This window comes from Cryptomeria japonica, chromosome 11 (assembly GCF_030272615.1).
Source record: "Cryptomeria japonica chromosome 11, Sugi_1.0, whole genome shotgun sequence".
NCBI classification, from domain to species: Eukaryota; Viridiplantae; Streptophyta; class Pinopsida; order Cupressales; family Cupressaceae; genus Cryptomeria; species Cryptomeria japonica.
In genome coordinates this window covers 420,531,305-420,550,040 of record NC_081415.1, presented here as the reverse complement: position 1 = coordinate 420,550,040, position 18,736 = coordinate 420,531,305, and the positions used below count along the sequence as shown (strand labels likewise).

The window sequence follows — 18,736 nt, the reverse complement described above, 5'->3', positions numbered from 1 at the left end:
ATAGTAATTTTAACACAAAATTATTGCATTTTATCCTAATAACATATTCAACCATCATGCCTTACACAATACACGCTGAAGCTATTCTAGCTCCAAAACAAACTTTTCGTACAGCGTGTTAGTGACAGGTTAGTCAATCGCAATTGTTAATTGTAAAATCGACAGTATAAAACGCGCGTCTGTTAGTCATTCCGTAGTGTCTTTTTGAAGCCATAATAGACACTTCCCGCAATACAACGCCCAATACAAGTGTTAATTTATCACCTTGCCCTAAATATTTAGCATGAGTGTTTTATTTCCTCATAATAACCCAATCAAAACCCCTGGGTTTTTTGGGTCCAAAAGCTCTCTGTCCATTCCTCGCAGAGAACAAAAAATGAACTTTCTGTAAGGCTTGTCCTCAATTTCAATCCTTTGAAGCAGGCAGCTGAAGGGCTTCAAAATCCTTAAATAAACATGTTGAGATGATGTATTGTTCTTGAACAGTGGAAAAGCCAATGGACTCTACCTAAATGTTTGCGACATTGCCAAAACAATCTCTGTAAGACGCTTGAAACAATGTTAACAACACGAAAGCTACTTCACAGGGCTCGCAAAGTCACATCTTGTATCAAAATCCTGATAACACCTATCAGAGAAGTCAATTCAATTCCCCAATTCAATAGAAAACAATTCGCAGACAATGGTTTCTATTGCTCTTCCCCTGCATTTTTAGGGAGAATACCAATCAGGTTTTGCAGCAGCGCTTCTGTTATGGAGACAGTAGATTGGAACCAGAAGTGGCCCGCTGTGGACGCATGTGAGGAATCCAACATTGAAGCACTTGATAAGAACCAAGGAACTTATATTACAGTCAAGGCATACTTGCTGGGCACGAGGTTCGTGTTTGTGATTCGATTTGGGGGGATTTGATCTGATGAGTTTGATTTGAGTTATTATTCCCCAGATTCTTGTTTCGAAAGTTTCTTTTCCAGGGTTTGATGTGCTAAGTGTTTCGTATCTGCAGTGTGGACTTGAAAGGTTTGCAAACGGAGCATGTGTTCGACGTGGTTCCACCCAATTCTCGTAGCGCCAACAATGTCGTGCTGAGGGTGTCGTCCAATAACATGCTTGAACATTCTTCTACAAAAACTGTAAGTGCACTGATTTTACACAGTTGATTAAGGCGAGGGCGATAAAAAGCAAGAGCAATTTCCAGTAATCGATATTGTAAACATATATTGTTTCAATTTGGTAATTTCCCCTTTGGCTTCAACTAGGACTTCTACCCAGCCTTTTCCATTGTGGTATGCCGCATTCATTGAGTTGATGCAATATTACATCCAATTTCAACACTTGATCATATTTCATAGACCCCCCTCTTTGGAAACTCAAATGCTTTTACTACGTGAGCTCATCCTATTTGACTTTTCGATTTTTTGACTGTAGTGTATTCTAGCAAGTCTTGTAGATGCTAAAACATTCTTATGCATATACTGTGCATTTCCATGGGTAGTTGGGCTTAATCAATGACAATATGAACAAATCCCTCCTTTAGTATACAATAGGAACGAAGCCAACAATGAGAGGATTCCCTTCTTTGAGGGTATAAACCCTCCTTTGGCTTGAAAGGGGAGACTAAACGAAGAGCTAGTGCTTCTCAAGCAATGTACCGTTTTCGAGTGAGAAGCTAATTTGAGATGGAAAAATGTTTCCATTCTCGTGTTCCTCCAAACTCTTCTGATATCTTTAAGCTCTATCTGTCAAATGTTGTATCGGAGAGCATGAGCATGATTTAAGTATCAATCTTGCTGTCATGCATTTCCATGTACAAAAAGAGGGTGTCAGTTTGACTGATGATGCACTCATTACAATGAACTTTCCCAAAAATGTGATAAGATGTCTTCAAAACTAGCTTGCCGGTTCGGGTTCAAAGAACTGGTACGCCGGTACGGCAAAATTTTGAAAAGGGGTTTGGGTTCATTTGGGTTCGTTAGTACAAAAACATGTAAATTTTATATATATATATATATATATATTTTAATATTTGTGCAGCTTGTAAGCATGAATTAAGATTAGCATGTCACATAGCATCATATAAACAACAAAACAAACATAAACTTGTAATCATAGCATCATGATCATACCATAATAGCATCATATACATCAAGTTTAATATCAAAATATTCAAGTATCATTGTTTCAATTTTCAACAATATAAAGTTTAATCATCAAATGGATCAACTAATTCATCCTCCTCCTCTTCCTCATCCTCCTCATCATTGACATTGACATTAGATGAGCCAACGCCACTTGCACTTGCACTATAAGTTTGCTCGCCCTCCGAGTCATCAAGTGTCAATGCAAGAAGCTGAGAAGCGGGAGCTTCCAAATTAGTATGCTCTGGCTCTATATCCCACATCTTCGTTTCCCTTTGTGTGTAGTCATGTTGTTTGTGTGAAAGAAGATGTAGGTTGGAATGCACATATACTAAATTCTCCGCTCTTTTAGATAGCAACCTATTGCGCTTTACTGAGTGGATGAAAGAGTATGTGCTCCAATTTCTTTCTGAAGCAGATGAACTAGCAACCTATGAAGACAAAGTAAACTATAAATAAACTTGTGATAAATTTTAATTAATTAAACTTACTTGTGATATAACTTTTACAGCGAGGGCTTGTAGGTGTTGGAAGCATGCACCATGGAAGTACCACCAGCTATGAGCATCCTTCTTGGATCTATGACGAAGTGCCTCAACACTTAGATCATTCCCATTTGCGAATTCTATGAACTCATTTGTAACAATATCTCGCAAATCATCATCAGGACATAGTCTAAGAAATGCTGCCTTGTACCCATCAGATATTTCTAGATCTCTCCATGGTGGAATCCTTCCTGGTTTATCAAGAAACTGATTGCTATAGATAGTACTTTGGTGTCAAGGCATAGGCAAGAAGATGCAAAGGAGTGGTCATCTTATTCCACCTTTCTACAATAATTGCTTTCACTTCTTTGAAGAATTTCTCCTCGGGGTCATTCTCTTTTGCATTTATAGTGAACTTTATTTTTTCAAGCATTGAGTCAATGCCATCATAAATCTCACCAATGCAAGGCCTATCCATGTTGGTATAGCGAATCATACTCATAATGGGCTCAGTGATACTTAGGAGATATGTAACAAGATCCCACCATTTCTCATTCAATATTCTCTCCCTAATTTTTTCTGCCCTCTCACTGCTACTCTGCTTCCATACAGTCCAATTGTTGCTAATCACCACATTGCATAGTGCCACTCTAACTTTCACAAGTCGTCTTAAGACGATTGTGTTTGATGCAAAACGGGTCTTAACAACCTATAACACAAATTAATGCCAAAATGATTAAAAAATAAAGCCAAACTTTAAAGAAGAATACACAATATAGCTTACACAATGATATTATGAACATTGAAATTAAAAAAATCAGAAAATGTTAAATTAAATTACTATTTCACTTACCCTCAATGGCTCCAAATTCGAAAAGGATCTAAAAATCCCTTGAGACATGTGGTGGTTTGTGATGAACATCTGGATGTCTTCAGCCTCTGCATACACACCTCTGATCTATTTTATTTGTCCCAATCCTTTGTAGCATAAGATTGAGTGAATGGACCGCACAAGGTGTCCAAAAGATGTGATCATAGCGTTCCTCAATCAACAAACCAGCAATTCGACAATTTCTTGCATTGTCCATTATGACTTGGACAACATTGCAGGGTCCCACTGACTCAATGGTGGAGATGAGAATTTCTGCAATAAATTGGCCATCTTTTACTTGGCCCTCACAATCCACAACTTTTAAAAACATTGCCCCTTTAGGGGACACCGCTATGACATTGATCAATGGACGATTTTTAGCATTTTTCCACCCATCTGAAACGATTGTTACACCTGTTTCAGCCCATGAATCCCTTATGGGTTTCAATGCATCTTCAACCCTCTTCACCTCTTTGTCCAATAATGTTCCACGTACCTTCTCATAACCTAGGCTCTTATACCCTCTTGGAGCTTCATTAACACTTTTTATCATTTGCTTCCAATATGGGGAGCGAACAACATTGAAAGCCAACCCATTTGCACAAATGCACCTTTCTATATCTTGGTTAGCAATGTCTCTACTCTCATTTTGAAATGCGGTTTCTAAAGGCCCCTTTGTTTTTTTGTGTGTCAAGGGTGGTTCATTTTCAGGTTCATTTGTGGAAAAGAAGGGGTGATCTTGTACTACAACATTGGGATTAGATGGGGCTTGCATTCCCCTTGTTTTCTTTGCTGCGGTTTGATTCAATCAATGGGCTTCTCTCTCTTCTGCCTCCTCATGCTCCTAAAAATATTTCATCACTGTCTCATTTGGTATAGGTTTACCATCTTTTCCAGGGCATTTTTTGATGCCTCTTCCTTTTATTCCACACAAATGGCCTACCACCCGATAATATGAACTATTATGTTCAATACCACATCCTTGGCATCTCCAACTTAATCCCCCACCTCCTGGAAGTGTGTTTAAAATGTCTACATACTTCCATAAGGGAGAATTCGGATCATTTCTTTGTTTTGTAATTGTTTGTTCATTGCCAACGGAGGAAGAGGTAGATTCCATTCTAGTTCCTATGGCAAGAAATAACATAAAGATATTAAAAAAAAATAAAAAAATAATGAAAAACAATTAATGTTTCATGCTTGACAATTTGTGAAACAAAAATAGTTGGAAAAAAAGGTTAAAAAACCTACCTCTTGTAGCCAATGGGAGCTTGCAAATGTATGGAAATGATGCTTCAACACTTGTTGAAGCTTAAAAAATCAGTCTTCAACTCCTATTTGATCTTGGAAGCCAAACTTTGTTCACCCTTTCTTCAACTTGCTGTCAAAAAACTTTTGTTTGCAACACAAATGAGAAGAAATGAGCCAAGATTATGTTTTAGAAGTCACTTTTAGGGTATAAAATTGACTTTTTACATGGTGTATTTTAAAAAAAATTTAAATTTTGCATTAAAAAACCCATTTTGGACCGCCCAACCATCCAGGTTCGACCTGGTTCGATCTTGGTTCACCCGGGTTCGAACCAGGTCGAACCCCCCCTGGGAAATTCGAACCCTGGTCGAACCAGGGCCAGACCGAACCCGGACCATATTGGACCCGAACCAGGGGGGTGTGGAGGTGAACCTGGTAAGCTAGCTTCAAAAGTAAGAAACAACATCACAAATGGATTTGGAAGGTGCCAAAACACACAATTTAACTGGTTACTTATGTCTGTTCAAAACACCTATTAAATAGAGCATATTTGTAATTGAATGGCATGATTTTAAAGTGAATTGCAATTTTCAGCAATAAGAGACAGATGCATTGCAAAAGATTAAGGCAGAGGTCCTCAACAACATTATAAACAGGATAAATTAGCACCTTTCCAAAATTATAGAAAATACATGTAGATTGTATGTATGGTCATACAAAAGACAATGTTATCATCTTACAAGCAACAAACACTTCCAATCCTTCTCTGCAATTGAGAAACAAATGATGTTGTTCAAGCACATAGCGTCTCCACCAATTAGTGCCTTTAAAACAACATTCTTTATTCCTTCTATGATGCACGCTTGTTGGGCACATAAAAAATACCAGACCAAATGATTCTTCAATAATTTTAACAAATAAAATTATGCCCTTGTAGTATGACGTCATCGTGATTCACAAAATTGCAACACCATGCTGGCATAACTTCTCACTATGCTAATGAGAACATATCTGTCATGTCCCCTCCTTGATCGTTATATATATATCCTAAATGAAGTAAGTATTACTATTAACAACAAATGATTATTTGAAATTTATTTATTAAATATTATTATATATTAATATTTATTACACGCTCAAATACAGTCTGATTATATATATATAATACCATTATGATATACTTGGTATTATATATACCTGGAGTAATATACATATACAGCAAGCTACGTGATGAGTAATATACATATACAACAAGCTACAGCAACTCGCCATCCATTGTATTCATGTATTCATACAGAGAATAAATATATACTAAGTCATCGAATTTATACGTATTGCGTGAGTAATGTATGATGGAATATTAGACATGTCTTACATTAAGGGTTTGAAGCACTGAATAAGCAACGAAACAAAGACTTAAGCATCTAACAATCGATTAAGTTATGTTCATCAATGTTAATAGCCTACCCTCCATACACAATCGATAAAGACTAATATATATATCGATTAGTCTAAGAAGATATCCAGTATGGTGCGATATTCAGCAATCATATAACAGTAGTTATGAAAGGATCAATACAGATTTCAATTAAATATTAATCATCAAAGTAGCAATGGAAGATAGATCAACTGTGCTAATACCGTAGAGGCGGCAAACAGAATGAATTAGTGTCAATGCAGCAATCATGATAATCATTATTGTTGGTATGTAGAAGACACGAATTAAGAAACCAAAGACAGCAATTATAATCACAACAAGGCAGATCGAATAAGACAAGATAACATATAAGATAAGATTGGATAAGAGTGCAAGTATAATCGTTAACCAAATAGTAATGAAGTGATGCGATTAGTAAACGAATGAACATAAGGCATGACTTTTGGCAACATAACTTATCATTCCCAAACAAGATATAAGAAGGCATTTACAATCATTCCCAAAGGGGGAGGATATGTTATCGGCAACCATCTTATAGATGGGGGATCATCGTATAGTCTGTACTCATAAAAGGAGGTCAGACGATAGATCATATCAGATCAGAACCATGATTAAGTTACAGGCAGTAACATCCTTTTTCTTGGGGGTTTGCATGGTGATGTGCTTAATTCGTATGATTAACATATGAAGTCTGATGATGTTTTTATGCAATGGTAATAGTAGTATAAACTATGACAGTCATCCTTAATTCCATATGCAGTGGCAGACCAGATCTGACACATGTCAGATCTGTCTGCCATTACCAGCCACCAAACATATTACTAACAAGTAATGTTTAAGTAGTAGTATTAGTAATTTATATTAGAGGTGGTAATATTACTTAATTTACTTATTTATTTATGTATACATATATTCAAATCAGAGTAAGGAATAATATAACGATTGTAAATATAGATATTGATAATAATAAATGCTAATATAATACCTTTAAGAATTAGTAATAATTCATATAAATAGTAATTAGTAAATACGTAATGATCTATGAATAAATCAGAATAAGATTAACTATTCAGTGTGGTAAGATAACAAGTACTTGATTGACTAAAGAAAGAAAGAACATTCAAGATGTGATTCATGTTAAGGGAATCTTGACTCTTAATCAAGTTAGTTTAAGTCATAAGCACTTTGAAAATAGATTAATTATGGTTAAAATTGATCAAACCCTAATAGGGAACATTACAATATCAAACTTCAAAAGATTGTACATACATTACTTTCACTCACTTTCCCATCTCTTTCATTTAAACACCTCTAACCAACTTACATCTCAATGGAGGCTCTAATACTTAATGAAATGGCTTAGCACAAAATTGTAAATACAACATTGTTGATTCTACATTTTAAATGACACAATAGCGGTATATAATGCAGGAATAATTATTTGATTCTATTACATTTTCAGCATGGCTTTACAAATCCATTTTTCCTGTTACATAACCAACTGCAAACTTCTTATGGAAAAGTAGCTTCCCACTAACATAACCTAACTTAATTACTAGTCTAATATCACTTATTATTCAAACAAAGTGATATAAACCAACAACTAACTATATTTATTACCTACTAACTATACTCAACAAAATGTAATATTTTCAACAAACACTACAAATTTTTATTTCATTAATATGGAAAAAAGATAAATTTTGGCAAACTTTACAAGGAGGAGGTTGTAGAGGAGGAAAATTGAACCACTACGAAGGGTAAACAAACCCCTCGAGGACTTGAGTTCCAACTCTCCACTTGGAACAAACCCTTAGGTAATTACAACCTCTGAGTTTGTTCGCTATTAAGGAGAAAGTGTGTTTAACTAACTAGATTAATTAATTAAAATATATAGATCACAAGAAATGATAGTGCAGGTCACAAAGGCCTTCTAGACAGCTCTGTGAGCTCTTTGCCTAGGACGCACATGCAGGTTGAGGATGACATTGCGACGTGCAAACGTCTGGTATGGACAGAGCACATAGATCCGTACCAGAAAGTACAAGATGACAAACACAATGTCCAGTAAGCTAAATACAATGAAAGCACGAAATTGAAAGAGATTAAATAGAATTAAAACAACAAAAGGAAAAGGAGGAAGCAAAGGAATGTTTCACTTGGGTCCACGAAATGAAGCTCCAGCAAACACTACGTTCTTCCCCACTGGAACTTGCACACACAAGAAGCCAAGATGAAATGTTGGGGGCGGCTGTGTTTAGAGGTTTGCCTCAGTCAAACCCCAACTTTGGTGTTTCCACCTCCATGGACAGCCTATAGACACGATCATGATAAAAATGGATAAAGAGAAATGACATGAAACAAATTAATATGCTAGTATCAACACAATAGATCAAAATGTTGAGATAACCCAGATAGTTACCCTCCTTAAAGACCCAAAAGCGTAGCAACTTGCTGGGATGAGGAAAGGCAATAGTCTCCAAGTTGGCAGAGCTTTGCTAGGTAGCAATGGCTGAAGGTGGTGGACTAGTATGCTCAAGAAAATGGAGTAAATAGTGAGTAGAAGCTTCACAGTGCAAGAGAAAGCAAGAGAGTTATATCCAAAATGGAGCCAAGAAAGGAAGTTTTAAGGGACGGGCAGTCATCCTGACATCGGTGTGAGGCTAGAGGGGCATTACATTGCCAGAATCAGAAAGTTTAACGTCCCAATGGCCACTTTCAGTTGTGGATATTAAAAAAAACAAAAAAAGCCACCAAAGCTTACCAATTGGGTGTCACTCCTTGCCAAATTCGTTGTGGGTACATTTGAGTTTGTCCACATTGACCCACAAGTCTTTGGCGGGACTATAGACAGCCACCAGGGTGGACTAGATCCGAACTTGCATCTAGGTTGGACTAGAACTAGATTCCTGTCTAGGTTGGATTGGACCTAGACTCGTATCTAGGTTAAACTGGACCCAAACTGGTGGGCCAATAGGAGTGAACCGGTAATGTAGTTTGTTTACATAACCTTGTATTTATGCTTGACATTTGCCATTTTAAGTGAACATTGACTTAATGTTATTTTCTAAGTTCTCTACTCCAATAAGCATGACAAAGACAAGCAACACAACTGTGTTTGATTTTGATAATATTTTTAGGACAAAAGAGTTGCTACATCTCGTATAAATTCCATGCCTTTTTTATCAAAAAATAACAAGGATTACTTACAAAATTATTTATTATCCAAGATCGAGTTACCTGTTATACATATTCATCTATTTTGTATTTTAATTTTGTTGATGGAATATATACTAGATTTGTGTTGTGGTAGAAGCAAGTGCAATTCTGTTTTGCCCGTAGGGTACATGATAGAATGCAAGTAAAACATAATAGTATGCATGTGCACAAAATGTAGAGAACTCACAAGTATATATTCATTAATCTCAGCATTACAATGTATCTTCAGAATAACATTCCAGCATCATAACATAACATGGTCATATCCCGAGGATAAGTACACAGACATATATATATATGGGTGTCGACCGACTGTTGGTGCCAACTGTCGGCAATTGTCGGCTAACCGTGGACCCCTAAACACCTACTTAACATATACTAATTTTCCCGACAACATCATCCCCCCCCAAAAAGAGAGTCGTCTCTGGGCGACACACAACAAAATGGGGAAACAACTATACAAAGAAATCAAGGCGCTGGGGGCCGAGAGAGCGTCCTTGATGGAGAAGGTGCAGGTGGGGTCGATGCAGCCAGCTGCTCCCTCAACTGGTGGACTTGCTGAGTCCGTCGTTGGAGGTCCCGCTCGGCTAATAGCTGTCGCTCTCGCGCGGTCTTCACCATGAATACAACCTCCATAACCTCCTTATGCTTCGTATCCATATCCTCCAAAACTGAAGCAAGGCGAGTCTCTACTGTTGCTCGCTCAACCCTCTCCTGTGCCAACTCTGCCTTCACCTGGGCCAACTGCTCCTCCACAATGATCACCTGAGTCCTCTGCTGTACTATTTCCTCCTCTACCACCTAGAGCCAAGTGGCGAACTCCTCTCGAGCAGTAATAGTTGCCACTCGCTCGGCCTCAACCCCTATTGCTGACTGTTGAGCCCTTTGGAGCTCATAATATCCGTCCCGAAATGCCCGTTTGACCCTTCGGAGCAGTGCGTGTGTCCTGCTCTCCCCAACTAGCTCGGGGTACCTCCATGCCTCCAACATGGCAGGCGTCTCATCCATAGACCAATCGTTGGAGTCAAAACACTTCGCATATTCCGCATCACACCCTCCTGTAGCAAAGGCGATCAGACGTTCTACTGCCTCATCTGTCTTTCCCAGAGCCAAGTCTTGAACTGAGGCTACCATCCTCCGAGTACCGGCCTCCACATCAGCCAAAAATTGCTCCACAACACTCAACTCACCCTGGACCACAAATGCTACTTGATGATGGGCCCCAATAGCCCTAGACTCCTCTCCTAGCACTGCCATATCCTGGTGTACATCTATCTCCGACTCCCTTTGGTGGGAACTCCCCTCATCCAAATCCACAATCTTTGGCAACACCCGCTGTTGTGGTGAAGGGGGTGGAGGTCCTATGGGTGCCATGGGGGTCACCTTGTAGCTATCCAACCAGGCATTTGTGGTGGCGTCCGACGTCTCTAACTCCGTGGGCATTTCCTGAGTGTTTGCACGCTGGCTCATTGCCTCAACTGCTAGCACTACTACCTCGACTGTAGGTGCTATAGTAGAAGGGCGTCGAGGCTCCGACTTGGGAGATGTTTGAGTGGGTGGCTCCATGCTCGGAGGTGTTTGAATGGGAGGTGTCCGCAACTACCTGAACCTTAGCATAGGTATGGCTCCAATAGTCATCCCCGAGGTGGGAAGTGGAGTCACTACACCATCAACCCGCAACAAGGCTGGAGCAAAAACAACACATGCGACAAGTCCACCACTTGAGGGCCTGACACTAGCTGTAATGCCCCGCCAGGAAACCCCAAAGGGATAAAGCTAAAACACACGAATGGAGTGCAAATAATTTTTTTTTTTTAAATAAGACACAACATAATGATACAATGAGTTATCAAAAGCTTAGATAACACAGCGGAAGACTAAACAATACCTAAGGAGTTTCCCAATGTGATTACTTAATTTAACATCTAACTCAACTCACGACATTTGATCCATTTAAGCAGGTTAACTTAATTACATGTTATTACTTAAAACATGGATATAATTTGTTCAGTAAATTAAATTTATAGATAATAGGACGCGTTCATCCGTTAGAGTTAAAATTAGATAACATGATGAGTTTGTCCATTAAGGTTAAAATATAGATGGCATAATGAGGTTCATCCATTAGAGTTAAAGCTATGGTTAACATGATTAAGTTCATCCAATAAATTTTAACCATTCATTACGTTCAATCTTACATTAAACATATGCCATACATCTAATTTCATATCGCACTTTAGCTTCATAATAAACTAATGAATACTTCCCATGCCTATTTAATTGCGCTATCAATAACTGAATACATTTCATTAATCAAATCTACATTCTTTGATGATCCTAATTATTGCATTAAATAAAATGACTACATACATGCATTTATGATTATCTTCATCTAATCCCCATTATACATTTTAACATAAAGCATCCATACATGCTGAATTAAAAGAAAACATAAAAATGCAAAAACACCACATAACACCAAAATGATCTCGGAGTTCACCCTTAGTGGGCTACATCTCCGGGTTTGCTCAACTGCAAGACCCCTCTGATACTTAATCAATAGTGAAGAATACATAAGGTTCACATCATTTACAATCCTGCCCTCAAGACGAACATAACCAATAATACATACGACCACTTTGGTCAAATAAATATATGAATGATCCTTGAATAGGAAAGGATCCAACTGAACATAATAAGAAGCAATAATAACAAATCAACTGGAGCATCTGGGAACCTAAACCTATGCAACCCAAGGTCTAATAGGATATCAGGTTCTCGCGAGGGCATAAACATCGGGACGACTCCTCAACAATGCTCCTATCAAGACAACAAAACATCACACTAGCGAACATAAGGGACAAGTGTCATCACATAACCTGGTATGGTTACCATGGCCAGTCTTCATAGGTTCCGGTCCCATCCACTGGGTTACCCTAGCAACCTAATCTGAACCTCCAGCCCATCCAAGCCTTATGTGGACCCAACACAACCTTTCGTGAAGACAAGGTTGGTGGTTTGCCATTTTAGGCCTTCTCACTGCATGCCGAGTCTGTACTAGCACTCATCTCATATGTGAGGCACAATTATCTTACTTAGTGATTCATTAACTAACTTTCTAATATACTATTAGGTTATCACTTATTTAAACACGCTTTCGATGGGTTACTGTTGACGTGTATTTTGTACACCATCATACACAGAATAAAATACCAATAGGCATCTTATCCTCTCTTGAGAAAATAGTCTCTAACTGCTGAAGATTCGCATAAAGGATCAGTTAGGTAGACTCCAAGGTTCTTTTAGTAGGGTCTCTATGTGTGGACAAGCTTCCAGCGGTATGATGTGATTTGCTGTTTCCTCCAAGGGGCCTTACGTATTCCGAAAGCTCAAGATTTTACTAAACTAAGAAGCTTTTCAAAAAAAACAAAAGAGTAGGGTTTGAAAGAGGTCTAATCTAGTCTAACCCTATGAATGACTTAGTATGGACAAGACTTGGCAAGATTCAACCAACTTCAATTTTGCCATAAGATAACAACTCAATTGAAATTAGTGCGATCTTCTAAGGTAATAAAATGACATTCAATGCATCAAAGATCATGGGCACTACCACGAAGGTACATATCCAAGATACAATAATGATTGAAGATTAAGGGATTCAAAGTATTCTCCAGTCGACCATGCAAGGCGTTCCTACAATCAGCAAGAAGCTAGTGGTTTGGATTACGAATCCTACCAAAAAATCAAGTCTCACACTATGTCCTTCAAATTAACAAGCTACTTTGATTGAGCATGATTCAAGTAAGTTAAACAACCATGAAGATAACTTAAGAAAGTTGCAACGAAACACCATAACTTCAATATTTCATTGATTTCCAAATCATCATGTACAACAATTGTTTGAATTTCTCTCTTCAAAACTCAATCTTGCTACAAAATAAAATTGCTTCTAACTCTAATCTCTCTTCTCTATTACATCAACTATTGACTATTACACTATTAACAAATGAAATGAAAAATGGGGGTATAAATAGCATCCCCAATTACAATGAAAGGTCCAGATCGAAAGTAGATCAACGGTCAAGATCATGACACCTAAACCCTAATTAGGGTTTATTACAAATGGCCTCCTTTTTACTGAACAATATTAAATACATAGCCAAATATTAAATTTGGCACAAAAACCTAGGAGACATAAACCAATGACAAATAAGATGCCATGTCATCTATAACAACCTTTCATCTAGAATCTTATTCCCTTTCCAATGTTCTTTTTTGGCATATGCAATGAATCTTGTCACGATTCCTTCGATTTCTGCAATTGGAATCTCGGGAAGATTCTTCATACTCTCTTCCAAGTGGATGACCTGATCGAATGCATCTAGAAGAGCTGCGTCCCAAGTAGATTCAAGTTTCTTTGTTCTTTCAATCAAGAGCATGGTGGCAAACATCTGATCATATTGCTCATCTGTAACATTAGCATTCTTGCAAAAGATGATCTTGATTCTATCCTCTAATTCTTGCATATCCACATCTGTCTCGACCTCGATCCTTCTGCCAAGAATGGTACAAAGTACCTCAAATACTCTGTCCTGGATCGGATTGATCACCTCCTCAACTTGGCCACATCTAGTACTGATGTCTTCAAAGAAAACATTCTTCATATGGAGTAAGGTTGACCAATGAAACAAATTATGAGATTCCCCCTCCAAGATCTTCTCTTGTGCTAAGACCTTCCTTGATGTGTGTCTAATAACTTTCAAGACAGGAATGATAACATCCTTGATATGGGCGAATGCAGCTACTGTTATCATCAAATTGTGGATCATCTCAAGAACCTGGATAGCTTGATGAATAATCTTCATCATCCTCGTTACAAACTCTATAGCCACTGTATGAGATCTATCCATCCAATTACTTGTACGTTGGACCATGTTCCTGAATCTTTCTGCTTCATTGATTGATTGAAGTGGAAGTGCTTGCACTGGTGATCTAGCTGGATCCTGACGTCCCAAAGGTTCATTGATGTGACTGAAATATGTCCTCCATGCACCTCTCTCTCTCTCAAGCTTTCTATTCTTCTCCATTTCTTCTCTAAGCTTGTCTTTCAATGCCTCAAATGAATCGGTGGCATCATCTAGTGTCTGCTCTGCTGTGGATGGTCCTAACTCAAAAGTCTGTATATCATATTCTTCTGCTAGGATCTCACCTTCATATTTGTCTGCTGCCGGTGTAGCTATCTGCAGTTTTCTGGATCCAGTCTCATCTCGAATCATCTTGGACATCTTGGTAGCCTTCTTCTTTTCTGTTACTTCATGTGAACGTCCAACAAGGCTCTCTAAATCAATTGCATTGTCCTCGTCCTCTACTATGCTCACCTTAGTTAACCTTTCCTTCAACCAATCTGGGATATTCGATCTTGTCTCTTGAACTTGTATTTCTTTATGCACTATTTCTTCTTCTCTGGGAGGAGATGTCATCGCATTGTCTTCTTTATCTTCATCTAACTCATAGTCCTGGAGAGATCCATCTGGTGACCCATGCTGTGTCTGTCCTTCTTCCTGCCTGTCATTCTGTACCATAGACTCCATGGATTCTTCCACTTGAATTGTTCTCTTCTCTGGTCTAGAAGAAGTACCGGATGATCGATCTCTGTTAGCCTCTTGTTTCTTCTTGGAAGATTCTCTCTTTCCAGGTCTCTCTTTCCTCTTCGAACCTCTTGGATGGAGATTGCCCTTACTGGCACATCGAAGGTTTCCTTCACCTGAATTTCTAGGATTAGGATTGCCTTCACTCACACTAGCTCCACCTTCGGCAGGTTTCTCTTCCAAAGTGAAAGTCATAGCTATGCCTTGTTCTCTCAACTTCTGATGCTGTATGTCAACCCATCTGCGAGTACAAGACAAGACTGGTGCCATCAAAGTATCTAAATCCACGACTTCGGGCTCATTCCAATCCAACCTTATTGATTTGCTTTCTCTATCATAGGAAGACTGGATATGTCTGCCACTGTCCTGAGCTTGGTCGGCCATTCTGTATATCCTGCATTTCCTGATGAAATCCAAAGGCAATCTAGAATGCATTTTTCGTTTCACTTCAAGATCATCTAAGAGATTCATCATAAAATCTTCAATCTGATACTCATGTCTAAACCTCCTGCCGACTGTCTCCTCTAAATGTCCATGTGGATCAAAGCTTTCTCTCAAAGCAAAAGATGAAAAAGAATACAAGGCTAACTCCTTCTCTGCGTCATCCATAGCTAAAGCATTAGGACATACCTCAACTGAATTACCCAAAATGATAGGTACTGGAACTCCATTCTGATGTCTGTGTCTGAATGCCTTCACATATGCTGCCAACTGTCTTGTTACTTCAAGTAACACAATTCTGTCTGTCGGATATCTCGGCAACATGTATGGTGGTAAAGGACATCCATGCACTCTAATATAAGTGAACTTCGGAAACTGAATGAACCAAGCACCGTACCTCTTTATGAATTCTTGTGCATCCTGAGATAATCTGTTGTGAATTCCTCCTTGCAACGTCCTGGTGATGTTCATCGTGAAAGTATCATTAACCAACTTATAGTTGCTCCCTGGCGGATGATGCAAGTAGGCATAGGAATCACAAGCTCTGACCTCGCCGGGTCCTCTTCCAATCACTCCTCTGTGAGGCAGTCCTGCGTACTCAACACTCCTGATCAAAGCATAGATGACATATGAACTCATGTGGAAGGACTTAGTAGCCTTGAGTCTCCTCAACTGTACGTCTAAGCAATGGCTAATTATCCTAGCCCAATGTATCGTACCTTTCCCTTGAACAATCACTTGGATGAAGTAAAACATCCACTTCTCAAAATAGAAGGCATGAGGGGCTCCTGTAACTCGGTTGAGCATGGTAATCAAATCTCTGTACTCCTCCTGGAAATCAATCCTGTGCGGTGTGTTCGGGACCTTGCTCAGACGGGGACGGATCTTAAGTAGCCAGTTCTTATTGATTATGCTTAGACAAGCATCTGGATCATCTTCGTACATTGATCTGGCTCCTTCTATGCTCTTGTATATCATGTCCCTGTGCTCTGGAAGATGGAAAGCTTCACTTATAGCTTCCTCTGAAAGGTACGCCAAAGTGTTTCCCTCTTTGGACACGATCGTTCTGGACTGTGGATCATAATGACGGGCACACTCGATCATCAACTCGTGGCACTGAACAGCTGGAGGAAAGCCGGCCGCCTTAATGATGCCACTCTCTATTATTCTCCGGGCGACAGGTGATGGCTTGCCAATATAAGGGACCTCTCGAAACTTCTTCGTGCTGAAGTTGCCTAAATTTGTATCTCCAATGTTGCTCCACTTCGACACGATCTTGGTCTCCACTTCTTCGGTTTTCTGATCTTCTTTCATGAGAGCTGAACGACTGGTGGATGCTCCCGCCTTCGGGGTTGCCATACCTACATAACATTTCATAATGAGAAGCTAGATTTTGCAATGAATAACATAGATTAGAGAGTATTTTAGGAAACTTCATGATAAGTCTTTGAGTTATCATTTCCTAAAATAAAACGATTGAGCTAGGAATTCAAAATTCAAAATTTAAAATATGACGATCAACGAATAAAACAATAAAACCAAATCGCCATACCTCAACAGAGAGCTAACTCTAGAATGCAAAAAGGACAAAATCGCCTAGGCAAAAAGATCGAAAATAGCCTTCAATGTAATCGCCTTAGCAAAATAGCAATTCGCCACCTTTTGAGTTGCCTTTGACGTGATCTTCAAAATTCGTTCAAATGGATCTTCAAGTTCGCACAAATAAATCTCCAAGTCTCGCACCACCTTTGGAAGATGTTAGCGTCACCTTGGATGATAGTTCGCACCACCTTTCTTGGAATGAAATTCGCACTTCTCCAAACACAATTCGCACTTTCTTCCTCCAATCGCATGTGTGAGATGATAAATAATATTGTGAAAATGAAGATTTCACCTCTCCCTTTATAGCGCTCACCTCACCATTCACCCCCAAGGCCGACTTGGTAAAAATAAGGCAATTTTAAACGATTTTTTAATAAAATAACAAGGCCGACCTTTAAAATACCAAGCGCTCCAATCGATTTTTTTATTAATTAATTAATTATTAAATGCCTTTTATTTTTAATTAATAAATTCGATTTTTTTTTAAAGGCAAAATAATTAATAAATATTAAGCGCAATATTTAAATGCTAATTAATTGAGTTTTTTGAATTTATCAAACTTTAGCATTTAAAATGAATTCAAAGATGTTTATTTAGCGCCAAAATTTTGAAAATGGTAGATACGTACCTCATTGCCCTGGTCCCTTGGAGAGGGACAGGAGCGATCCACTATTTTGGTCATGATTCTTGCGTTTTTGTCGTCCAAAGTCTTCATCTCCGCGTTCAAATCAACCACTTTGTCGGGTCCTTCGAGTTTGATTGTCTTGCCTGTGTGAACAAATGCCTTTATAACCATTATCGCCCTGGTCCCTTGGAGAGGAACAGGAGCGATCTTCATGTTTTCACGTTGATCTTGCATCTTCGATCTCCAATTTTCATCATAAGGCAAATAATAACATCGCTTGTTCATTCCATGTTCGTCCCACTTGCTTTTCACAAGACATTTTGATGTTTAAAGGATCATCGCCCTTGTCCCTTGTAGAGGGACAGGAGCGATCCTTGTCTTTTCTCCATTTTAAGCTCAAATTGGTAATATTTAACGTCCATTTCCCTTTGCATCGCCTTCCAAATGATGTTTAAAACCATGTGCGACTTTATCTTAACGTGATCTTCAAAGGATATCATGTGTTTTGGCAAATATCGCCCTGGTCCCTTGGAGAGGGACAGGAGCGATCTCCATGTCCTGGCTCAAATTTGTAAACATTTGATCTTCGTTCTTCGTTCATTGTCTTCCAAAGATCGTCTTTAACTTCGCCAATCCTTGCATTGTCTTGATTTTGAAAGAGCATGAGTGTTTTTAATGAAATCGCTTTGGTCCTTGTCCAAAGGACAGGAGCGATATAGGCTCTATAGCTCATTTGATAATATTTTAACGTTCAACACTTTGGTATATCTCCTTCAAAAGACGCCTTGAACCTTTTACAACCTTGTAAAACCTTGCCTTAACGTGATTTTTGCATGAATTAGTCAATACATTCAATATCGCTCTGGTCCCTTCCTGAGGGACAGGAGCAAAGTTCAAGGTTTTGAGTTTGTTCTCATGTTCTTCAACTTGCCATTACCTTCAATGCGTGAAATGACATCCCTTGATTCTCCTTGGTCGCTTGAAACTTGCTTAACTTTTGAAATCTATGCCTTTATGG

General features: G+C 38.7%; 1 protein-coding gene across 2 annotated transcripts in view; it reads left to right on the top strand.

Moving 5' to 3' along the window:
* The first annotated feature begins 229 nt into the window (after positions 1-229).
* LOC131073624 (protein RETARDED ROOT GROWTH, mitochondrial) overlaps positions 230-18,736 on the top strand; it is a 99,757-nt gene continuing 81,250 nt past the window's right edge. The window contains exons 1-2 of one of the 2 annotated variants that reach the window (XM_058010110.2): positions 230-878; positions 1,007-1,133. In XM_058010110.2, the coding sequence (XP_057866093.1) occupies positions 559-878; positions 1,007-1,133 (447 nt within the window). In that variant the 5' untranslated portion in view covers positions 230-558. The remainder of the gene's footprint in view (positions 879-1,006; positions 1,134-18,736) is intronic. The other variant, XM_058010111.2, reaches the window with a different exon arrangement.